We start from the raw sequence: 24,109 nt of genomic DNA on the forward strand, positions 1-24,109 counted from the left end.
TATAATACAAAATGCCGAGTTATTTTTCTAGGTCTAACCTAGGTAATCTAGTTAGCCACAGTCTTAGAACCTCTCTTCCCAGAACAGCCCAGAGAAAAGAGTAGCACAGCACACAATGTATCTTAACAATATTCACTAGTTTGGAAGTACACAGGCCCACAGAGTACTGAGTATTTTCCTTTGTTAATATACAGCTATCAATGATATTATGCTTTATGGAGTTTTTACTGTTTTTCAAATTACTAGTTAAAGGTTAAGTAATCCAAAAGTGTTCCAATTGCAACAACAGAAGTTAGAAGAATATGAAACAAAGCTTTCAACTTCCTGAAAGGAAAAAAACAATATATATTTTTATAATAAAAATGACTAGCTGCTTCAGATAAGTGTTTATATTACTTTGTTTCTAAAATTCCTTGAGAAAAAAAAATATGCTAAAGTTTTACAGTATAAAAATTAAATTGATTTTCTGATCTGTTACTTCCAGGCCAGGTAGTCCATAAATGTATATTGTAAACACTGAATGTGAACATAATCATCAGTTATCTAAAAATACTATTGCTCCTGAAGATTTTCCATCTGCCAACGAATTAATTTTGACATGCCGGGTGAAAACTTTTTGCTTATGCCATCAGTTCAGCCCAGATCATCCTCTTGTGAAGTTCACAGACAATAAACTTCCTTTCCACGCTCATACAGCTTTGGTGCATAAAGAATTATTCTTTAACTAAGTATAAAGCAATCATGTAAGAAAAAATAATAATAAGACATGTTCAAGAAAAAGACACCTCCATGAAATTGCCCCCGAGGGCTAGTTGCAGATGCTGCAACAATGAAACCACAAGGGGCACTACTGCCAAAAGGAAACATCTAGAGATTGTTTTACATCTCCTGAGAAACAATATAATAAAGATGAAAAACTGAATAGGAGGGTTAAAAGATAAGCTTTAAGAAATTTTAAAGAAAGTAGAACAAATATAAAGTGAAAAAATATAAGAAAGTTAGAGAACCAGACTAGTAAGCCCAAAGCCCAAATAAGAATTCTAATAACCAAGAACAGAGAAATAAAGGAAAAGGAATTATCAATAAAATAATTTAAGGAAATTTCCCAGAACTGAAGGAGGCAAATTGTTAGGTAGTAAGAACTCATACTGGACACAGTGGATGAAAATAAACCTAAACCAAGGCAAATCACTGTAACTTTAGAACAATGAAAACCAAGAACTGAAAAACTCTGAAGGAAAAAAACAAACAAACAAACAAAAAACAGGTTATCCAAACACAGATCAAAAATTAAAATAGTGTTTTAATCACCAACAATGGAAGCTAGGAGAAAACTGAACAATGCCCTCAAAACCTAAACAAAACATAAATATTCCACCCTAGAATACTATTCCTAGCACACAACCAACCAACCAAGAACACAGCAGAACGTTCATATACGCTAGACCTCAAAACTTATCTTCCATGTACCCTTTCTCCAGAAGCTTCTGGGGCCAGGCTCCAGACATGAGGCAGTAGACCAAGATGGGAAAGAAGGAGCGCAGGACAGCAACTGAGACCAGGCAGAGAAGGAAGCAAGCCACAGGTCTTCAGGAAGAATGCTACAGGGGCTGAGGAAAACTATAAAACAGCTGAGGCTTGGGGAAGTCTTCACAGAATATTTAGAACATACTTTTAAATAGGCAATTTGTGGAGTCATATTACCACTTCCATTCCCAACTACCAGAAGTCAGGGAAAAAAAGGTTATTCGTCTGAGAAATCAAGTCAAAGAAGCTCAAGATTTGGAATTACCAGGCCGAGGACCACAAAGCTAAGGTCGAGAACAAGATTTTCATACGAAAAACAAGGGCATCACATTTCCTTGCTGATTAATGATGTTGGGTATCTTTTCATATATTTGTGAAACATATGACCCCTTTATATAAGCATGTTTTCATGAAAGGCCAGTGCAAATCTTTTGCCTATTTGCAGACTGAATTGTTCGTTTTACTAGTATTGACTTGCAATCATTTCTGTACATGTTGGAAACAAGTTTTTTTTTTATCAAATATACATTTGTCAATACTTTCTCCTAGTCTGTGACATGCCTTTTCATTTTCTTTTTTAATTTCTATGAGGTTCAAGTTCTCATTTATTTTCCTCTTCTACTTTGTTATCATATCTAAGAAATCCCTGCTTTACCCAACATCATAAACATTTTCTCCCTAATTTTCTTCTGAAGTTTTATAATTTTATGCTGTACATTTAGGTCTATGTTTCATGTCAAGTTATTTTTCACACATCTGAGGTTTTTTTCCTCTCTTCATGGATATCTAAATATTCCAGTACCATTTGTTAAAAGGATCATCCTTTCCACATTTAAATGATACTGTTGTATGAAATTAATTGACCATGTATGTGTAACTCTGTTTCTGGATTTCACAGTGTTCCAGTAATCACTATGCTTACCATTACACCAGTGTCACCCGACCTTGACTACTGTAGATTTATAGTAAGTCTTTGTATCATAATAAGCCCTCCAACTTTGTTACTTTTAAGACTTCTATGCCATTTACTTTTATTGAGATATATACACCAGTCTGAAAAAACACTGAAATTAATTTAAATAAAAGAGGCATTAGACTTGTGAGAAATGCTGGGCTGGAAGAAGCATAAGCTGGAATCAAGATTGCCAGGAGAAATATCAATAACCTCAGATATGCAGATGACACCACCCTTATGGCAGAAAGTGAAGAGGAACTAAAAAGCCTCTTGATGAAGGTGAAAGAGGAGAGTGAAAAAGTTGGCTTAAAGCTCAACATTCAGAAAATGAGGATCATGGCATCCGGTCCCATCACTTCACGGGAAATAGATGGGGAAACAGTGTCAGACTTCATTTTTTTGGGCTCCAAAATCACTGCAGATGGTGACTGCAGCCATGAAAGTAAAAGACACTTACTCCTTGGAAGGAAAGTTATGACCAACCTAGATAGCATATTCAAAAGCAGAGACATTTCTTTGCCAACAAAGATCCGTCTAGTCAAGGCTATGGTTTTTCCAGTGGTCATGTATGGATGTGAGAGTTGGACTGTGAAGAAGGATGAGTGCCGAAGAATTGATGCTTTTGAACTGTGGCATTGGAGAAGACTCTTGAGAGTCCCTTGGACTGCAAGGAGATCCAACCAGTCCATTCTGAAGGAGATCAGCCCTGGGATTTCTTTGGAAGCAATGATGCTAAAGCTGAAACTCCAGTACTTTGGCCACCTCATGCAAAGAGTTGACTCATTGGAGAAGACGATGCTGGGAGGGACTGGGGGCAGGAGGAGAAGGGGACGACAGAGGATGAGATGGCTGGATGGCATCACTGACTCGATGGACGTGAGTCTGAGTGAACTCCGGGAGTTGGTGATGGACAGGGAGGCCTGGTGTGCTGCGATTCATGGGGTCACAACGAGTCGGACACAAGTGAGTGACTGAACTGAACTGAAGGTTAACATCACCCACATGGACATGGTGAAACATATTTAAGACACAATCGTGGATGTAAAACTAACAGAATTTAAGGATTCTTTAGATGCATGGATTAAGGGAACAGAGTGAGTGAGCGAGTGAAATTCGCTCAGTCGTGTCCGACTCTTTGCGACCCCATAGACTACACAGTCCACGGAATTCTCCAGGCCAGAATACTGGAGTGGGTAGCCTTTCCCTTCTCCAGGGGATTTTCCCAACCCAGGGATTGAACCCAGGTCTCCCTCATTGCAGGCAGATTCTTTACCAGCTGAGCTATCAGGGAACAGAAGTCTAACACAATTTATAAATTCTGTTTTGAACAATTAGCTATATTGTAGTGCCATAACTAAAAAAAAAGGAATACAGGAAAGGAAATAATTAGTTTTGAACCTGTTTTGAGTTGTAAGGCTTATAGGACTTTCAAGAAGATGTATCTAACAGATTATTGATGATCTGAGTCTGAAGCTCAGAGGAGGAATAGGGTTGAAGGACAAAAAATTATGGACTTAGTGGTAGTGAGTAAGTAATCAGTACCAAAAAACAAGGTAATGGGCAGAAGCATACAGAAAAGGTAGGCAAATGTGAAAGAATACCCTGGCACGGGAGAACAAGATGGCAGAGGAATAGGTGGACGTGGAGTATATCTCTTTCCATGGATACATCAGGAACACACCTTCAGACACAGAAGTGCATGCAGAACACAGGCTGAGAGCAGACAGGAGTACCTGACCAGCGGAAAAGAATATATAGAACCACACAGAACTCGGTAGGATGAAGGAACTAGAGCGAAAAACAGGAGTGTTAGTAGGACTGGACATGCCCTCAGCAAGTGGGGGGACTGAAGCAGGGGTCTGATCCCCACGTCGGGACAACTGTCTGGGTTAGAGGAGAAACATTTAAGGCTGAGAGTGAAACAGCTGATCTGTGGCAGCCTAAATGGAATGAGAATCAGACAGTCCTTGCCACAGCCATACACACTCTGGACAGGAATGCAGGGCCCCTAGAAGGCGCAGCAGCTGGGAGCTGGAGTTTAAGGATTGTGGAGCAATCCCAGGGTGAGGGCTGCTGTTGACTGTAGAGAGACGGATCCAGGGGATGTGAGGGAGGAGACTGTGGAGGAAAGCCAGGCAGCCACGGAAGCAAGGTGATACTGCTGAGTCATGCGTAGGGGGTGAAGCCATCACCATAGCCTCTCTCCCCCCACACACCAGCATCAGCAGCTGAACAATACAGAGGCTGGCCCATCAATCGCCTGATGGCCTGAACTAAGTGCTCCTTTAAGTGCCTGACCCGTCAATCTACAGAGCAGTACCCTAGCCAAGCGGGGCCCTCTATGTGCTTGACGCCCTGAAAAACAGAGAAGGACCCCAGGCAAGGGAGCCCTCTAAGTGCCTGAATAGGCAAAGCTATGGAGAAAGACTGGCCAAAGAGGCCTTCTGATCTTCAGCTACAAGAGGCATGAAAAAAGACTCTGACAGGGCCATAACTCCTGCAGCTGAGGCAGCCCATGTCCCTGCACACTTGGTGCTGCCAGGGTCCCCACAAGCCAAGCAGCTGTGCCAACTTCACCTTCAACCGTCACTAGGGCAGAGCTGCCACGGGCAAAAAAAAGTCTTGCGTCTATGCACACAGGGTCACTTGGGTCCTGTCCAACTCTGCAACACTGTAAACTGTGGCCTGCCAGGCTTCTCTGTCAGGAGGGTTCTCCAGGCAAGAATACTGGAGCATGTTGGCGAATACTGGTTACCATACCCTTCTAGGGCACTATATTTCCTGCTGCACTAGCCGCCAATTCCCTGGTGCTGCCAAAACCCCCAGGACCCAAGCAGCTGCACCAGCTCCACACCTGGCCCTCACAGGGGTAAACCCAAGTCCTCCAGGGCAGCCTCAGGAGCAAACCCCAGTGGACAACCCACATGCAGAGGTGGAGATAAAACCACAATTGAAACCCAGGGGCAGTGTGGCTAAGGAAGAAGACCCAAAACCTTCCCAACCAGCTGTACAAGGTGCAGATTAAATCCACACAATCAAATAGGTAGACTCTGTCTATATTAAATATAAAAGGCCACTGAGAGCTCCCGCAAAAGAAAACACACTAGTTATGATAGCTGTGCGTATCAATTCTTTCTTTCTTCTCTTTCTTTCCTCTCAACATATTAGTTTTGTTTTGTTTTGTTTCTCCATTTGGCACCATACTTTAGTTTTGTTTCCCAGTTTGTGCTATAGTTAGTTTTGTTCTTAACTGGTAAATATAATTTTTTATTTCCTTTGTTTGCTGGATCAATCTACTGTACTTTATTTTTGTTGGACTGTTTTGACTTTGCTCATGGGTGTATATGGATATGTGCATAATTCCATTATTTTAATTATTATTTGCCTGATTTCTAACTACCATTTGTCTGGGGTTATTCTTTGGTTTCTTGTTTTGGAGTATTTGTTTTAATCTTACTTAATGCCATAACAAACCACATATTCCTGACCAGATATCAAGCCCTGAGCCTTTGGAGTGGGAACACTGAATCCAAGACTCTGGACTACCAGAGAACTAACCCTAGGGAGTATCAGATAGTGAAAACTCACACAAAGGAAATGACTTGAATACAAGACCCAGCATCACCCAACCACCAAGAGCATCCTGTGCAGGACACCTCATCTACACAACAAACAAAACAAAAATACAAACCCAATAATCACCATAAAGGATTACCATCTCTCTCAGCCTTGCCCATCAGAGGAAAAACAAACAAACAAAACAATTCAGCACAAATCTCGCCCTGTACAAAGCTTACACAAATCACTGAACCAACCTTAGAAAGGCTGAAATCAAGAAGAAGAAAGAAATCAACCTTGAAGACTGGGAAAAGGTGACTTCAAACATAATAATTAAAAAGAAAATAATGAAAAGGCAGAAAAATACTACATACAAATGAAGGAACAAACGAGAAGCACAGAAATCCAAATAAATAAAGAGGAAATAGGCAAACTACCTGAAAAAAATTTCAGAATAATGATAGTAAAGATGATCAAAAACCTTGAACACAAAATGGAGAAAATGCAAGAATCAATTAACAAAGACCTAGAAGGATTAAAGAATAAACATACAAACAACACAATTACCAAAATTAAAAATACTCTAGAAGGAACCAACAGCAGAAAATCTGAAGCAGAAGAATGAATCAGTGAGCTGGAAGATAAAATGGTGGAAATAACTTCTGAAGGGCAGAATAAAGTAAAAGGACTGAAGTAAAATGACTGAATAAAGTGAAAAGAACTGAAGATAGTCTCAGAGACCTCTGGGACAATATCAAACACACCAACATTCGAAATATAGGGGTCCCAGAAGAAGAAGAGAACAACAAAGCATATGAGAAAATTTTTGACGAGATGATAGTTGAAAATGTCCCCAACATGAAAAAGGAAACAGTCAATCAAGTCCCAGAGGCACAAAGAATCCAACACAGGATAAACTCAAGGAGAAACATGTCAAGACACATACTAATCAAAGTAACAAAGACTAAACACAAAGAAAGAATATTAAAAGCAGCAAGGAAAAAGCAACAAGTAACGTACAATGGAAACCCCAGACACTTAAAAGCTGAATGTTCAGCAGAAACTCTGCAGGCCAAAAGGAATGGCAGGATGTACTTAAAGTACTAAAAGGGAAAAATCTACAACCAAGATTACTGTACCCAGTAAGGATCACATTCAAAACTGATGGAGAAATAAAAACTTTTCAGACAAGCAAAAGTTAAGAGAATTCAGTACCAAAACCAGCTTTGCAACAAATGTTAAAGGGACATATGTAGTCAGGAAATACACAAGAAGAAAAAGATCTACAAAAACAAACTTCAAACAATTAAGAAAATGGCAATAGGAACATATATATCAGTAATTTCTTAAATATAAACTGTTTAAATGTTCCAACCAAAAGACACAGACTGGCTGAATGGATACAAAAACAAGACCCATATATATACTGTCTTCAAAAAACCCACTTCAGACTTAAAGACACATATAGACTAAAAGTGAGAGGAGGGGAAAATATATTCCATGCAAATGGGAAGCAAAAGAAAACTGGAATAGCAATCCTCATATCAGACAAACTAGACCTTAAAGATTACAAGAAATAAGGAAGGATACTACATAATGATCAAGGGATCAATCTAAGAGGAAGACAAAACAACTGTAAATAACTATGCACCCAACACAGGAGCACCTCAATACATAAGACAAACACTAACAGAAAAAAAAGGAGAAACTGACAATAACACAATAATAGTAGGAGACTTTAACCCCATTCACATCAATGGACAGATCATCAAAACAGAAAATTAATAAGGAAACACAAGTCTTCAATGGTATATTAGACAAAATGAATCTCACTGATATCTTCAGGACATTCCATCCAAATGTAGAAGAATATACCTTTTTCTAAAGTGCACATAGAATATTCTCCAGGATAGACCACATCTTGGGTCACAAATCAAAGCTCAGTAAATTTAAGAAAACTGAAATTGTATCAGGCATCTTCTCCTACCACAACGCTATGAGACTAGATATCAATTACAAGAAAAAAAAACTGTTTAAGAAGCACAAACACATGAAGATAAACAACACATTTCTAAATAACCAACAGGTTACTGAAGAAATCAATAGGGAAATCAAAAAATTTCTAAAACAAATGACAATGAAACATGACAACTCAAAACCTATGGGATGCAGCAAAATATTTCTAAGACGGAAGTTTATAGCAATCAATCTTACCTCAAGAAACAAGAAAAACATCGAACAGACAACCTAACTTTACACCTAAAACAATTGGAAAAACAAAGACAAAAAAAAATTAGTAGAAGGAGTGAAATCATAAAGATCCGAGCAGGAATAAATGAAAACAAATGAAAGAAACAATAGTAAAGATTTATAAAACTAAAAGCTGGTTCTTTGAGAAGATAAACAAAATTGACAAACATTTCGACGAGACTCATCAAGAAGAGAGAAGAATCAACAAAATTAGAAATGAAAAAAGAGAGGTTACAACAGACAATGCAGAAATACAAAGGATTATAAGAGACTATCAAGAACAAATATATAGCAATAAAATGGATAACCTGGAAGAAACGGACAGATTCTTAGAAAAATTCAATCTTCCCAGACTGAACCAGGAAGAAATAGAAACTATGAACAACCCAATTATAAGTACTGAAATCGAAGCTGTGATCAAATCTCTCTCAAAAGACAAAAGCCCAGGAACAGATGGCTTCACAGGTGAATTCTATCAAACATTTAGAGACGAGCTAATGCCGATCCTTCTAAAACTCTTTGAAAAAACTGCAGGGGAAGGAACACTTTCAAACTCATTCTATGAGGCCACCATCACCCTGATACCAAAACCAGACAATGACAACACAGAAAAAGAAAACTGCAGGCCAGTATCACTGGTGAACATAGATGTAAAATTCCTCAGCAAAAGTTTAGCAAACAGAATTCAGCAACACATCAAAAACCTCATACACCATGATCAAGTTGGGTTTATTCCAGGGATGCAAGGACTCTTCAATATATGCAAATCAATCAATGTGATATACTATATTAAATGGAATGATAAAAATCATATGATAATCTCAACAAATGCAGAAAAAGCCTTTGACAAAATTCAGTACCCATTTATGATTAAAACTCTTCAAAAAAAGGGCACAGAAGTAACCTACCTCAATATAGTAAAGGCCATATAGGATAAGCCTACAGCAAACATTATTCTCAATGGTGACAAACTGAAAGCATTCCTCCTAAAATCAGGAACAAGACAAGGGTGTCCATTTTCACTACCATTATTCAACATAGTTCTGGAAGTCCTAGCTACAGCGATCAGAGAAAAAAAGAAATAAGAGGAATCCAGATCAGAAAAGAAGTAAATCTCTCACTATCTGCAGATGACATGATACTGTACATAGAAAACCTTAAAGATACTATCAGAAAATTACTATAGCTAATCAGTGAATTTCACAGTGTTTCAGGAAACAAAATCAATACACAGAAATCACTTGCATTTCTATATACCAACAATGAAAAATCAGAAAGAGAAATTAAGGACTCAATCCGATTCACCATTACAACAAAAAACAAATATCTAGGAATAAACTTACCTAAGGAGACAACAGAAATGTTCACAGACAATTATAAGACACTGATGAAAGAAATCAAAGATGACAAGAACAGATGGAGAGATATTCCATGTTCCTGGGTAAGAAGAATCAATACTGTGAAAATTATTATACTACCAAATGCTATCTACAGATTCAATGCAATACCTTTCAAATTACGAATGGCATTTTTCACAAAATGCCTAAAAACAAAAAATTGCACATTTCATATGAAAACACAAAAGATCCTGAATAGCCAAAGAAATCTTGAGAAATAATGGAGCTGGAGAAATCAACATTCCTGACTTCAGATTATACTAAAAAGCTACATTCATCAATACAGTATAACAGAAACAGAAATATAGATCAATGGAACAGCTACATGTAAAACTGGACAGCTACATGTAAAAGAATGAAATTAAAACACTTCCTAACACCATACACAAAGATAAACTCAAAATGGATTAAAGACCTAAATGTAAGACCAGAAACTGTAAAACTCTTACAGGAAAACACAGGCAGTACACTTGATGACATAAATCAAAGCAAGATCCTCTATGACCCACCTCCTGAAGTAATGGAAATAAAAACAAAAGTAAACAAGTGGGACCTGATTAAATGTAAAAGCTTTTGGCACAGCAAAGGAAACTATAAGTAAGGTGAAAAGACAACCCTCAGGCTGAGAGAAAATAATAGCAAATGAAACAACTGACAAAAGATTAATTTCCAAAATATAAAAGCAGCTCATACAACTCAATACCAGAAAAACAAACAACCCAATCAAAAAGTCAGAAAAAGACCTAAACATATTTCTCCAAAGAAGACATACAGGTGGCTAACAAACAAATGGAAAGATGCTTAACATGGCTTATTATTAGAGAAATGCAAACCAAAATTACAATGAGATATCATCTCACACCAGTCAGAATGTCCATCATCAGAAAGTCTACAAAGAATAAATGCTGGAGAAGGTGTGGAGAAAAGGGAACGCTCTTGCATTGTTGGTGGGAATGCAAATTAATACAGCCACTATAGAAGATGGTATGGAGATTCCTTAAAAAGTCAGGAATAAAACCACCATATGACCCAGCAATCCCACTCCCTGAAGAAAACAAATTGAAAAATACTTGTATCCCATTGTTCATTGCAGCACTATTTACAATAGCTAGAACATGGAAGCAACCTAGATGTCCATCGAAAGATGAATGCATAAAGAAGTTGTGGTACATATACACAGTGGAATATTCAGCCATAAAAAGGAATGAATTTTAGTCAGTTCTAATGAGGTGAATGAACCTAGAACCTATTACACAGAGTGAAGTGAGTCAGAAAGAGAAAGATGAATATCGTATTCTAACACACATATGCGGAATCAAGAAAAATGGTACTGAAGAATTTACTTACAGGGCAGCAATGGAGAAGGAGACATAGAGAATAGACTTATGGACACGGGGAGAGATAAGGAGAGGGTGAGATGTAGGGAAAGAGTAACGTGGAAACTTACATTTCCACATTTAAATAGATAGCCAATGGGAATTTGCTGTATGGCTCAGGAAACTCAAACAGGGCTCTATATCTACCTAGAGGGAAGGGATGGTTCAAAAGGGAGGGGATATATATGTACCTATGGCTGATTCATGTTGAGGTTTGACTGAAAACAGCAAAATTCTGTAAAGCAATTATCCTTCAATTAAAAAATAATTAAAAAAAAAAAAGAATACCCTGGCAATAAAGAATGCAGAGAAATCTCTCTTGTGATGGTTCAACCAAAGAAAGGCAATGTAAAAAGAAGATACAATCAAAATATTAAAAATATCATGAAAGTATAAACAGAATGAATAAAGACATTTTATAAATCCTAAGAATATAAAAAACAGGCTTGAAGCCTGAAGGAGATAATATTAAGAAAATAAAAGAAAATATTAACTAACAGAGGGTAAACAAAAGCAGTTACAGACAAATCTATACCAATCAAAATGTTTATACTTTTGTATTTTATAGGATTTAGATAAATTAGCGTATGAGCAACTGAGGAGACTACAGTTGTGATTTTAAACAATATGGGAAAATAATACACTCTTTCCAAAAGTTCAAGTACACAATACTATCAGTCATTTCAATACAGACAAGCAATACTTTTTAAATCCACTTGAGTAAAATCGTTATTTTTCAGTGAACGACAGCCAGGTATAAATGGCCTTCCTATTGTTTGCATCTCTGTGCTTCCTCTAAATGTTACCTGCATTGATACTGTGATCTCTTGAAGAGCAGCATCTGCTTCATCTTGCTTAGTTTTAAGTAATACACTTTGTTCTCCAGCTGTTCTGTTCAATTCAGCCACAAGAGCTTTAGCTTCATTTAGTTTAGATACACCAGCCTACATTAATAGAAGAGACCAACAATATTAAAAGAATAAGAATGTTATATACGTAAGGGTAAACAAAGTCTGTAAGAATGAATGAAAAAAATACAAATGTGTACAAATACCACATCTGCAAGTGAACTTGGGCTTTTTCTTATTGCTCATTATAACAATTTAGTCAACTGTTTATCCATTAAGATGTAAAAAAAGACTTCACAAAGGCTTTAGAGAAAAATGGATCTTAAAGCATCACAGTAAAGCTGAATACATTAACACATATTAATTAGCTTAACCAGTGGGGTTTTACTCAACTGCATTAGACAGGAAAGAAAATAGAAAAAAAAAAAAAACAGTAAACCTTTCTAATTTTTCAGTCTCATTAATTGAACAAAAGCACCTCAGAGACCACTCTTTTTATACTGGACATGCCTTGGTTTTGCTTGTCTATTATCCAACTATTTTACAAGAGACTGCCTTACATAGGGTGCTGATTAGCAATCACTCCAAATGCTTCGGCTATTCTTTGGGCAGGGTGGCGGGGCAGGAGTGGTGACCCTGGTCTGGCCATTAGAACACTCCATTCCACTGTCCATCAATAATCCAAGGAATGAACATGAAAAATATTCTCTCTGTTCTTCCATACAATTGCATTTTTGTCACAAAACAAATCAGAAGAAAGATAGCAATGGCAAAAAAAGGGAATGTAAACTTGGTGGCTCAGACGGTAAAGCTTCTGCCTACAATGTGGGAGACCTGGTTCGATCCCTAGGTCGGGAAAATCCCCTGGAGAAGGAAATGGCAACCCACTCCAGTACTCTTGCCTGGAAAATCCCTTGGACCGAGGAGCCTGGTAGGCTACAATCCATGGGGTCGCAAAGAGTCGGACACGACTGAGCGACTTCACTTCACTTCACTTCAAACAGTATTTATTGAGCACAGCACAGAGGACAGGCATCATGCTGGTTCTTGACATTAGCATTTTATCTAATGCACACACGACAATGACCCAATAAAGCTATAACTCAGGAAATTTATTTACCTCAAATACAACAGAGAACTAAATCAGGAAATTAACTCTCTAAAGCATGTGCAGTTAGTGGCTTAATATAAATGAAAGTAAATCAGTAGAGAGAAGGATAAAGATAACTCTGTCAATTAATGTTCCTGGTTTCCTACCCTTACAAAGGGAAGCAAGAACTCTGGACAAGGAATGCTCTCTGACAGAATCTGAGGGTAGCATTCTAACAGCGCACTTAAGCTGAAGCTCTACAATAATAGAAATACAAAGAGTTCCAAATGTACTAAGTGACATAAATAAGAATATAATAAATTATACATAATAATGAAATATATATAATAAAATATACTTTTAAGAATGTTTATAAAATATAATTATATAGTCTACTATAAAACATAATATTATATATTATATTTTAATTAATAATAGGCATGTCTGATTTCTAAAATAAGTTCATGTGAAAAAGACATTTAAAGCCAGCACAATAAGCTATCAAAAGCTATCAAAAGCACACAAATAACATGTGTGGTGAAGAAAAGAAATAATTATTCAACCAAAAAAAATACAAAACCATTACTATAATCTAGTGGGCAATACAGATAGGAGAGACAGTTTTCCAGGATTATTTAATACAGTACAATATTTATTTATGGCATTGTGATTTACATAATCCTTGTCCCCTACACATAAATAAAATAACTTTAGATCACCAATAATGTACCTGCAAATGACTTTGTCTTTTTAATAATTCCTCTTTCTTGCTGCTACTAATGGCAGAATACACACGTAAAAAGGTCATGTATCGGCTTGGTGTAGCACCATATGCTTTACAAGACTCATGGATTAATAAAAAAGATTTTAGAAACTCAGGATCAACTAGAAAGAGAAAAAAAATGACAATGTAAGTATGGTCCATTAAGAACTACAGAAAATAAACTTAACTATCTTTTTCTACTCAATGAAATTATGAGATAATATATTTGCTTAAAGGTGAACAGTTATTCCTAGGTATCCATGCATAGCTTCCATTTTTCTTATTAATTTGCATTATTTTTTCCCGTGGTCTCTACACTTCAACTGTATGTATATACCTTTCCCTGTATTTCCCCTGACAAGTTTTACTGCTGCAAAAAAGATAAATCTACAGTTTCCCATGTCAATTAATTGGGACTACGTAACATGTAGTCTGAAAGTAAGCTTACTAAAAGCTGTATGAGTGGAAAAGATATACCAAACCAAATAACACCTATCCCCTCCTATGTACATGGGAAGAAACAGGGCTTCAAAAGTCAAAAAATTAAGAACAAGCTCTCGTTAGATTCAATATACACAAGTGTGCTCAGTCGCTCAGTCATGTTCAACTCTTTGCAAACCCATGGACAGTAGTAGCCCACCAGGCTCCTCTGTCCATGGAATTTTCCAGGTAAGAATATTGGATTGGGCTGCCATTTTCTCTCCAGGGAATCTCCTGACCCAGGGATCAAACCCACATCACCTATACCGGCTGGCAGATTCTTTATTACTTGAGCCACCTGGGAAGCCGATATATACACGACCAAACACAATTATCTCCCTCTTTGTTGTCTCAACCTATTCCCGTCTGTATTCTCTACCCAAGTGAACAAAATCAACTTCTAATAAATTTTTCCAAGCAGAACCCTGAGAAATATTCTTGCATCCTTCTTCTTCCTTGCATACAGCAGCCATTATATAACCAAATCCTCTTTAGATTACCTCCTGCTGCTGCTGCTAAGTCGCTTCAGTCGTGTCCGACTCTGGGAGACCCCATATACGGGAGCCCACCAGGCTCCCCCGTCCCTGGGATTCTCCAGGCAAGAATACTGGAGTGGGTTGCCATTTCCTTCTCCAATGCATGAAAGTGAAAAGTGAAAGGGAAGTCGCTCAGTCGTGTCTGACTCTTAGAGACCCCATGGACTGCAGCCCACCAGGCTCCTCCATCCATGGGATTTTCCAGGCAAGAGTACTGGAGTAGGGTGCCATTGCCTTCTCTGAGATTACCTCCTAATACCGCCCAAGTCCATTCCTTCCTCTTAGATTAGAAGGCATAGCCTTCTATACTGGTCTATAGAACCCCTGTTTCTCTGTACACCATTCTATTTCTAATATCTGAAAAAACAGGTGGATGCAGAGACTTCTCTTTCTAAAACAAGACTCTCGTTACATCTCTAACAAAAACTTGTCAATTATCCCAAATCACTAAGAAGTCAGAATCCAAATTCCTTCTGTAACAGGACATGGAAGGCTCTTCATTACTGACCCTGATTACCTTACGACATTAGAAAACGGCAATTATTTCATCAATAACAACCAGGTAAAATCAATTTCATCAAAATACTACCTGATTTCTTTTTCTTTTCTTCTTTTCTTTTTTTGTCACTATATCTTTCATCACCACCCATTTCACTGAGTAACATTTCAGGTATCTAAAACAGGAAGAGCATTTCTTTAAACTTCAATTCAGTATGAAAAAAGTTTTAGTAAATTCAGTATCAGAGGTATAAAAACACTTAACACAACACATAAAAAGTATCAGTTGGACTTTTCTTCTAGGATTCCTTCCAGACTAAGAAAAAAAAAAATAGTACATCAGTCTTCAGAAAACATTTCCTAGTTGATACTTTTGACACATGTATCAACCATTGACTGGAAATTAATAGCACACAGGAAAAGCTTCAGCATCTCACTTGAAAAATGATTAGACTTTATGAAATGAAGAAAATAACCATTTTGATTGAATTAGAGAATAATCACGATACCATTTAAAATCACAAAGTAATAAAATTAAATGTTTTATTTGGTATCAAACTACTAAAATGCCTTCATGACATAAAGGAACAGGAAGGATTCTTAGATTTCTTAAATGAGAAATAAGGAAATAAATGAATAAATAAAAATAATTTCATAATTAATCATAATTAATCAAAATAAATGAAAATAATTCATAATTGATATCAACATAATTGATAATGCTAAAAACTATTGTGTAGTCATGGCAATATTTTTGCCACTATCACAAATAAGAAAATTAAGTAATGAACAGATATTAAACTATATTAAAAAAATTTTAAACCCTATTTCTGGGGAACAAAAACTAAGTAGAACTCCAAAATTTTAAAATTAAACCAAAAACCTCCAACTTATTTCACCTGATACAGTTCACATGCCTAATAAGAACAAGTGCAAGTAATCCAGGTAATTAGGTCAAAAAGCATCTTTTTCTTCTCAGACTGAACAAAACATTAAGACAGAAGATCCCTTAACTAGTGGAGAGTTTGAAAGTGCCATGATTCTTGAGCCAAAGAATATTTTTTTTTCTCAAATACTTTCACTGATTTCTGAAAATATACTGAAGCAACTGAGAGAATATTTTAAACACACACTTTTAAATCAACGAACATTTCTTTGGAAACTCACTTTCTTTAAAATACTCTATCCCTTAGGTCAGTTAGCTTGATTGTGCTAATCATTTCACAACATAAAATAAACAAAAACATGATGTACACCTTAAACACATACAATTTTTATGTGTCAATTATACCTCAATAAAGCTGGGAAGGGTGGGAAAGAATCTATCCCTAAATAATATACCACATTAGGAAAGTTTTCTTGCCTGGTTTCAACCACATTCCACTTTGCTTCCACTCTACCTCCCAGGAGATAAAAACAGCACTTTGGAGTTGAATGAGTATATTAACATTATTCATTCTTACTAATACCTTGACCTCTCAATTCCTTGAATTCTCCTCCTTCTGTTATCTATCACCTTTTCCCCAGCCATTCTCCCCTACCATGTCAAATGGTCACATCCTAATACCTTGTCATTAACAATAACTGCAACCATTTCATAATCTCACTTGCAAACATCCCCCTCTTTTACCATTACATTCCTGTCTAACCAGCTCATTCCTTTTGCAATGCAAATAATCCTCAAATTTCACCAAGACCTGCAGTCTATTCGTTCAACAACCATGATACTGTCATCCACCGTCTTCTTACCATAACTCCTCAGCTTCCTTGGCCTTCCCCTACTTTGTCGTACTCAGTCAGTCAGTCAGTCATTTCAGTTGCTCAGTCGTGTCCAACTCTTTGCAACCCCATGGACTGCAGCACGCCAGGCTTCCCCGCCCATCACCAACTCTTGGAGCTTGCTCAAACTCATGTCCATTGAATTGGTGATGCCATCCAACCATCTCATCCTCTGTCACCCCCTTCTCCTCCTGCCTTTCCCAGCATCAGGGTCTTTTCCAATGAGTCAGTTCTTCACATCAGGTGACCAAAGTATTGGAGCTTGAGCTTCAACATCAGTCCTTCCAATGAATATTCAGGACTGATTTCTTTAGGATGGACTGGTTGGATCTCCTTGTAGTTCAAGAGTAGTTAGTTGAACTACTACTGTAGTTAAAGAGACTCTCAAGAGTCTTCCCCAACATCACATTTAAAGTGTCAATTCTTCTACGCTCAGCTTTCTTTTTATAGTCCAACTCTCACATCCATACATGACTACTGGAAAAACCATAGCTTTGACTAGACGGACCTTTGTTGGCAAAGTAATGTCTCTGCTTTTTAATATGCCGTCTAGGTTTGTCATAGCTTTTTCTTCCAAGGAGCAAATGTCTTTTAATTTCATGGCTAGAGTCACCACCTGCAGTGATTTCGGAGCCCCAAAAAATAAAGTCTCTCACGGTTTCCATTGTTTCCCCAACTATTTGCCATGAAGTGATGGGACCGGACACCATGATCTTAGCTTTTTGAATGCTGAGTTTTAAGCCAGCTTTTTCACTCTCCTCTTTCACTTTCATCAAGAGGCTCTTTAGTTCCTCTTCACTTTCTGCCATAAGGGTGGTGCCATCTGCATATCTGAGGTCATTAATATTTCTCCCAGCAATCTTGATTCCAGCTTGTGCTTCATCCAGCCTGGCATTTTGCATGATGTAATCTGCATATAAGTTAAATAAGCAGGGTGACAATATACAGCCTTGATGTACTCCTTTCCCTATTTGGAACCAGTCTGTTGTTCCATGTCCAGTTCTAACTGTTGCTTCCTGACCTGCGTTCAGATTTCTCAGGAGGCAGGTCAGGTGGTCTAGTAATCCCATCTCTTGAAGAATTTTCCACAGCTTATTGTGATTTACAGTCAAAGGCTTTGGCGTAATCAGTAAAAAGAAGTAGATGTTTTTCTGGAACTCTCTTGCTTTTTTGATCATCCAGCAGACATTGGCAATTTGATCTCTGGTTCCTCTGCCTTTTCTAAATCCAGCTTGTACATCTGGAAGTTCACAGTTCATGTACTGCTGAAGCCTCACCTGGAGAATTTTGAGCATTACTTTGCTAGCGTGTGAGATGAGTGCAATTGCGTGGTAGTTTGAACATTCTTTGGCACACACTCAAGTAGCAAAGCAAAGCCCCAATCCTGCTTAAATGCAGGTCACCACTATTGCAGGTCTGTAACCCTGAGTGCACACGTGACTGGAGAAAAAGCACACAACTACACTGAATGGCTTCAGCTGAACTTTACAATCATTAGCCTCATGTGAACCCATAATGCTATCTAGCTATATCATATTCCATTCTCCTAAGCCTTTCACTCCTTCCCTCTTCCAAAACACTATTTTGCACATCCTCTTACATCTCTTCAAGATTCCAAAATCTCTTCCCTCAACTTTTCTCTCAAGTGATTAATCTTAGTTCCGATTTCACTCGGAAAACAGAAACAACCAGAAATGTCTAAAACTTCCCAATGCTACTCCTGCCCACCTGCTTTACGCAGACCCCTGTACTCTGCTTCCTTTCCTGTTGCTACAGATGACGCTTCCATTCTCCAAGAAAAGTGAAGTGACAGTCACTCTGTTGTGTCCGACTCTTTGTGACCCCATGGACTATACAGTCTGTGGAATTCTCCAGGCCAGAATACTGGAGTAGGTAGCCTTTTCCTTCTCCAGGAGATCTTCCCAACCCAGGGATCAGAACCCAGGTCTCCTGAATTGCAGGCAAATTCTTTACCAGCTGAGCCACAGGGAAGCCCAAGCAAAGGCTTGTCCTCAATCCTTTCATTTATGTAATAGGCCCACATGGTGTCTAGACCCAAGGACATTGCTCCAGCAATTCCTGCTCTTTCATATAAAATATATGTTTTGTTTCCTTTCTTGCATTCCCAACGGCATATGAGTATGCTCCAGTTTATCCCATCTTAAAAAAATTTTTTTAAAGAAAAAAACTATTTTATTCCCACTTCCTACAGTTACTGATCCATTTTTATCTTCCACTTTATAACAAAATTCTTCAAAAGAGGTGACTATATTCACTCTCCACTCTTCTCATTCTTTCCAAAACACATTTCATTACAGTATTTTTTTTCCACTACTAACTGAAACTGCTTCATTAAAGTCACTAAGGGACACAAGTTGCTAAACCTAATGATCACTTTCCAGCCCTCATGGACTTCCATGTGTTCACCCTTCCTTGCTCCTTCAGAATGCTGTTTTCACTTGGCTTCCAGGCTTCACTTGTACTCGCAACTCCTGTTTTCCTATTTCCCTAGCGGTCCTTCTCAGTATCCTTTGCTGGTTCTTGTTCATCTCAGCCTCTTAATGCTGAAAGTGCCCCAGAGGTCAGCCTTTGGATATCTCCGCTTTCTGCCAACATTCAATCCTTTAGTAGGATTTGTTCTCAAAGCCTTAAATGCCACTTAAACTCTGATAATTCCGACAATTTTGCCTGTATGCCTGACCTTTTCCCCTGACCTTCTCAATCTTCCAACTCGGATGTCCGACACACCTCATATTTAATAGATCTAAAACTGAAAGCTTCATCTTCTCTTCTCAAAATGTTCCTCTCATAGTCTCCCTTCAACTGACAGGTATTCCAGTCTTTCCAGGAGCTCAAGCCAACAGACTGACAGGTATCCTCAACTCCTCGCTTCCCCTAATAACTTACTACAATCTGTCAGCAAACCCTATCATTTCTACTGCAAAACATACCGAGTATCTACCAGTTCTCACCACCTCTACCACTATATCCTGAGACAAGTCATCCTTGTCTCTCTCCAAGGTTACTTCAATAGCTTTATAACTGCTTCCTCCTGGTCTTCTACAGTCTATTTTCAAACAGAAGGCAGTGTAATCCCATAAAACATCAGAACAGTTTTGCTCCCAAGCCTCCAAGGAGTCCCTTACTGGTTTCCAGAAAAGTTGAAATCCTTATAATAGCATCCAAAGCCCCACCCTAACTGTTCTCTTAATCCCCCAACCTCATCTGCAACTACTCTCTGCCTTGATCACTCTGTTACAAATGAACTGGCCCTCAAATCACCAGGCCTGCTCTCATCTCAGATTCTTCCTGTAGAAAGCTTTCCCTCCAAATATCCCCCAAAAGAATGTAAACTCCATGAGGCAGGGACTTGTGTCTCTCTTTTCTCTGCTATATCCCCAGTATATAAAAAAGTGACACATATTAAGTATCCAATAATTACTGCTTCTTAATGAATACCTCTTGTTCATGTAGCCTCTTCAGACTGGAATAACTTTCCTCTATCTACTTACTAAAATCTATTTAAAGGATCATCTCAACTGTAAAATGTTGTCTATTATCTCAAATTGCGCTTCCTTCTCTGAATCATGATAGGCAACAGTTTGCACATCTACTATACAAAAATAAATCAATGATTGGAAATATGAGCATCATTCAAGGAGACAATATTGAAAATTATTATTTATTCAAATGAAGCAATGTAAAAGGCTTCCAGTCGAGATGGTTTTTGAGTTCACACTTTAAACTCATACCCCTCCAAACATATATCATAACAATGACAGATTTTTTTAAAAGGCACCTAAACTTTAATTGAAACAACTGCTAAAATTATTGCTGTGATATTTAATCATAAGCTAGTCTATAATGGACTAAGTAATTAAATTTATAAAAATTTTTAAATATAATAAACATCTCTGTGGTCCTTAATTAAGAACATAATCTTACACCTAAAATTTTGTAGTCAACTAATCTGTCAAGTACAAGAGTATGAAGAAAAGACAGTTATTTTCAAATATATGAGAGATGCTCAGCACCACAATTAAGGATTACAATAAACACCAAGGGGAAATTGTAACAATTAGTAACTTTAAAAAGAAACTGAAAGTGAAAGTGAAGTCGCTCCATCCTGTCCGATTCTTTGCGACCCCATGGACTGCAGCCTAACAGGCTCCTCCATCCATGGGATTTTCCAGCCAAGAATACTGGAGTGGGTTGCCATTTCCTTCTCCAGAGATCTTCCCAACCCAGGGATTGAACCCAGGTCTCCCACATTGTAGGCAGATGCTTTACCATCTGAGCCACCAGGGAAGTCCTTGGTGTCTTAAAAAGAAAATGTGCTTATTTTTTATTTCCGTATTTAAACATTAAACTTACTTTCTTCATACTGCTATCTGACCAAGCCTCCATCCACAACACCTGGCACTTCTTATGCAAAGCAGGATTGCTCTCACAGTTTATTATGAAGTTTAAATTTGCAGAATCCATTATCAAAACAATATGCAAGTTTTGTTGCACTCCTAAAAAAATAGGATAAATAGAGTCATGGAATATTACAATAACAATATTTGAAGAAATCCATACATGGTCTTGTTTTATGAAATTAAAATTTTCTGAAACTGGATGGCAGAAGCTCTTTAACAAAAGAGCAAGCTATGAAACAGAGTTATACCCTAAGTGAAAAATCTGCCTGCAATGCAGGACACAAGAGATTCGTGATCGATCCCCTGCTTGGGAAAATACCCTGGAGAAGGAAACAGCAACCCATTCCACTATTCTCACCTGAAAAACCCCATGGACAGAGAAGCGCGGCAGGCTATAGTCCAAAGGGTCACAAAGAGTTGCACACGACTGAACGGATAAGCACGCCTGCAATGCACATATATGTGCTATGTTTGTGCAAGGTGGGATAAAATATCCCCAAAAGATATGATATTGCTGTTACTTTTCAAATGTCATACTGGATTCTACTAAATAATTTTTTCCTTTTTAGGATTTTTGTTTCAATATTCAGAAGCAAAACTGATCTCTGGTTTTCCTTTAGGAGAAGTATTTTTCCAATTTCAATGTTAATATCATTTTCCCTTCATAAGAAGGGATTTAGAAACTCTCCTTTATTTTCTATGTTCTGAAGTAGTTTTTAAAATAGCATTGAGATGGTCTGTTTCTTAAAGGTGTGGTAGAAATTCCCTCTAAACTTAAAGGAGAGAGAAGGGAAGGTAGCTCTTTAACAACTTTCTTTGTTTCATCAATGATAAATGTTCTTGTAGAAAAATAAAGATGATCACTGTAATAGCAGTGCCTGGGTAGTGTCACTATTACCTTATTTTTTACTTCCCAATTTTAGCAGTACACAAAACTGCTTCTATAATAATATGTTTCTTTAGTTTCAAAGAAACTACAGCATGTGAAGTGAAGTGAAAGGCACTCAGTCATGTACGGCTCTTTGCAACCTCATGGACTATACAGTCCATGGAATTCTCCACGCCCGAACACCGGAGTGGGTAGCCTTTCCCTTCTCCAGGAGACCTTCCCAACCCAGGGATGGAACTCAGATCTCCCGCATTCCAGGCGGATTCTTTACCAGCTGAGCCACAAGGGAAGCCAATAGCACTGAACCGACATTGATTTCTCTGCTGGACAAATGTACTGCAGCTGTCACAGTACGATGCCAACATGAGGGGAAGCTGGGTGAAGGCTACACAGGGACTCCCCCGACCATCTTTGCAACTTTTCTATAAATCTATAAGTATTTTTTAAAAAAATCATGAAGAGGTGACATGGAGCAGAAAGCTGAGAGCAGTGAGGGGCCCAGGCTGATGGAGTGAATGTATGTTCCGTACTATGTGAGTCTAGGGCGGGGAGGGGGAAGGCCACCCCTCCCCCACACCAGGACTTAATAATCAATCCGGGCTTAGCTGATCTCTCCCCTTCTGATGTGGCTTCCTGGGAAAGAGGAAGGACTCCTGTGGTTGGTTTCCCTGGCAACCAGCCCCCACCCCTAGGTGCTGGCCAAAAGTCATCTCATTAACAAAAGTCACCTCATTAACAGAATGTGGCACAATCTAAATAATTCACGAATTCTCTAAGATAGGTACTAAGTTTATCACATGGAAACAAAAGCAGCAAAGTAAATATCCCAAAAGACATTACCATACTTTCATCCTAACCTTTTGCTAAAATTTTACTTAACATGTTTTTATTATACGTTAGCTTTTAGTCTACTTACCAGCTATTTTCTAAAAGTTCTATAAAAAAGAAAAAATATAAATTACCAAATGGACCCAAAATTTAAGATACCTTTGCAATCTAATGAGAAAATAAGGTAGATTAAACGTATTTCACATGAAGCACAGTTAAATTACTGAGCTCTATCATACTTACTATACGTGAAGTAGTTGAAGACTGGTCCAAAAAATCCATCCTGCGAAGCCTGATCTTTAAGAGGTAAGAGTAAGGGCTCTAATTCTTCGAGAGTGTAGAGTCCAGGAACTTCACCTGCAGAACATTATATTTCTTCTGAGATTTAGCTACATTACACTAAATTCAACACACATTTTACATACACGATGCTTCTTCTATTTTTATATTAAATAATCTGATGTTATTCAATCTTTGTTTCCAAAACAAGCAAGCCCTATCACCTCTATATTATTCACAAATATATACCTGTAACCTTCATTCAAAAAAATTCAACTCCTCCCACTAACCGTTCATCTATCTGCCTTTCCAAGTCCTTCTCTACTCTCTTCCAAGACTTTGTATTCTAACCTCAGTAAACTTTTTTGTGTTCTAAAACTTTAATGAAATATTTCCTCTTCCTGGAATACATCATACCACAGTCTTGCTCTGCCCCAAATCTTCCACTAAAAATATTGTTTATCCCTCAAGATACTACTTTGCCAACTGCCACGCCCATGAGCCTTTCCTGAATACCAACATATTAGGGAAAGTACTCTTTTCTCTTGAATATAATATCCAAACATCACTGTTTGGCATTTATCACATCATTTAATAATAAATGAATAACTTCTCTCTGCCCACTTAGATTCTAA

The 24,109-nt window shown here is 37.8% G+C and overlaps 1 protein-coding gene across 2 annotated transcripts in view; it reads right to left on the reverse strand.

Moving 5' to 3' along the window:
* DYNC2H1 (dynein cytoplasmic 2 heavy chain 1) overlaps positions 1-24,109 on the reverse strand; it is a 398,003-nt gene that overhangs the window by 251,002 nt on the left and 122,892 nt on the right. For both annotated transcript variants that reach the window (XM_061440087.1, XM_061440086.1), the window contains exons 51-55: positions 23,439-23,552; positions 21,432-21,574; positions 15,370-15,454; positions 13,732-13,886; positions 11,870-12,007 (exon numbers count right to left, since the gene is read on the reverse strand). In XM_061440087.1, coding sequence (XP_061296071.1) covers positions 11,870-12,007; positions 13,732-13,886; positions 15,370-15,454; positions 21,432-21,574; positions 23,439-23,552 — 635 coding nt within the window. The remainder of the gene's footprint in view (positions 1-11,869; positions 12,008-13,731; positions 13,887-15,369; positions 15,455-21,431; positions 21,575-23,438; positions 23,553-24,109) is intronic.

The sequence above is a fragment of the Bos javanicus genome, chromosome 15, assembly GCF_032452875.1.
Source record: "Bos javanicus breed banteng chromosome 15, ARS-OSU_banteng_1.0, whole genome shotgun sequence".
NCBI classification, from domain to species: Eukaryota; Metazoa; Chordata; class Mammalia; order Artiodactyla; family Bovidae; genus Bos; species Bos javanicus.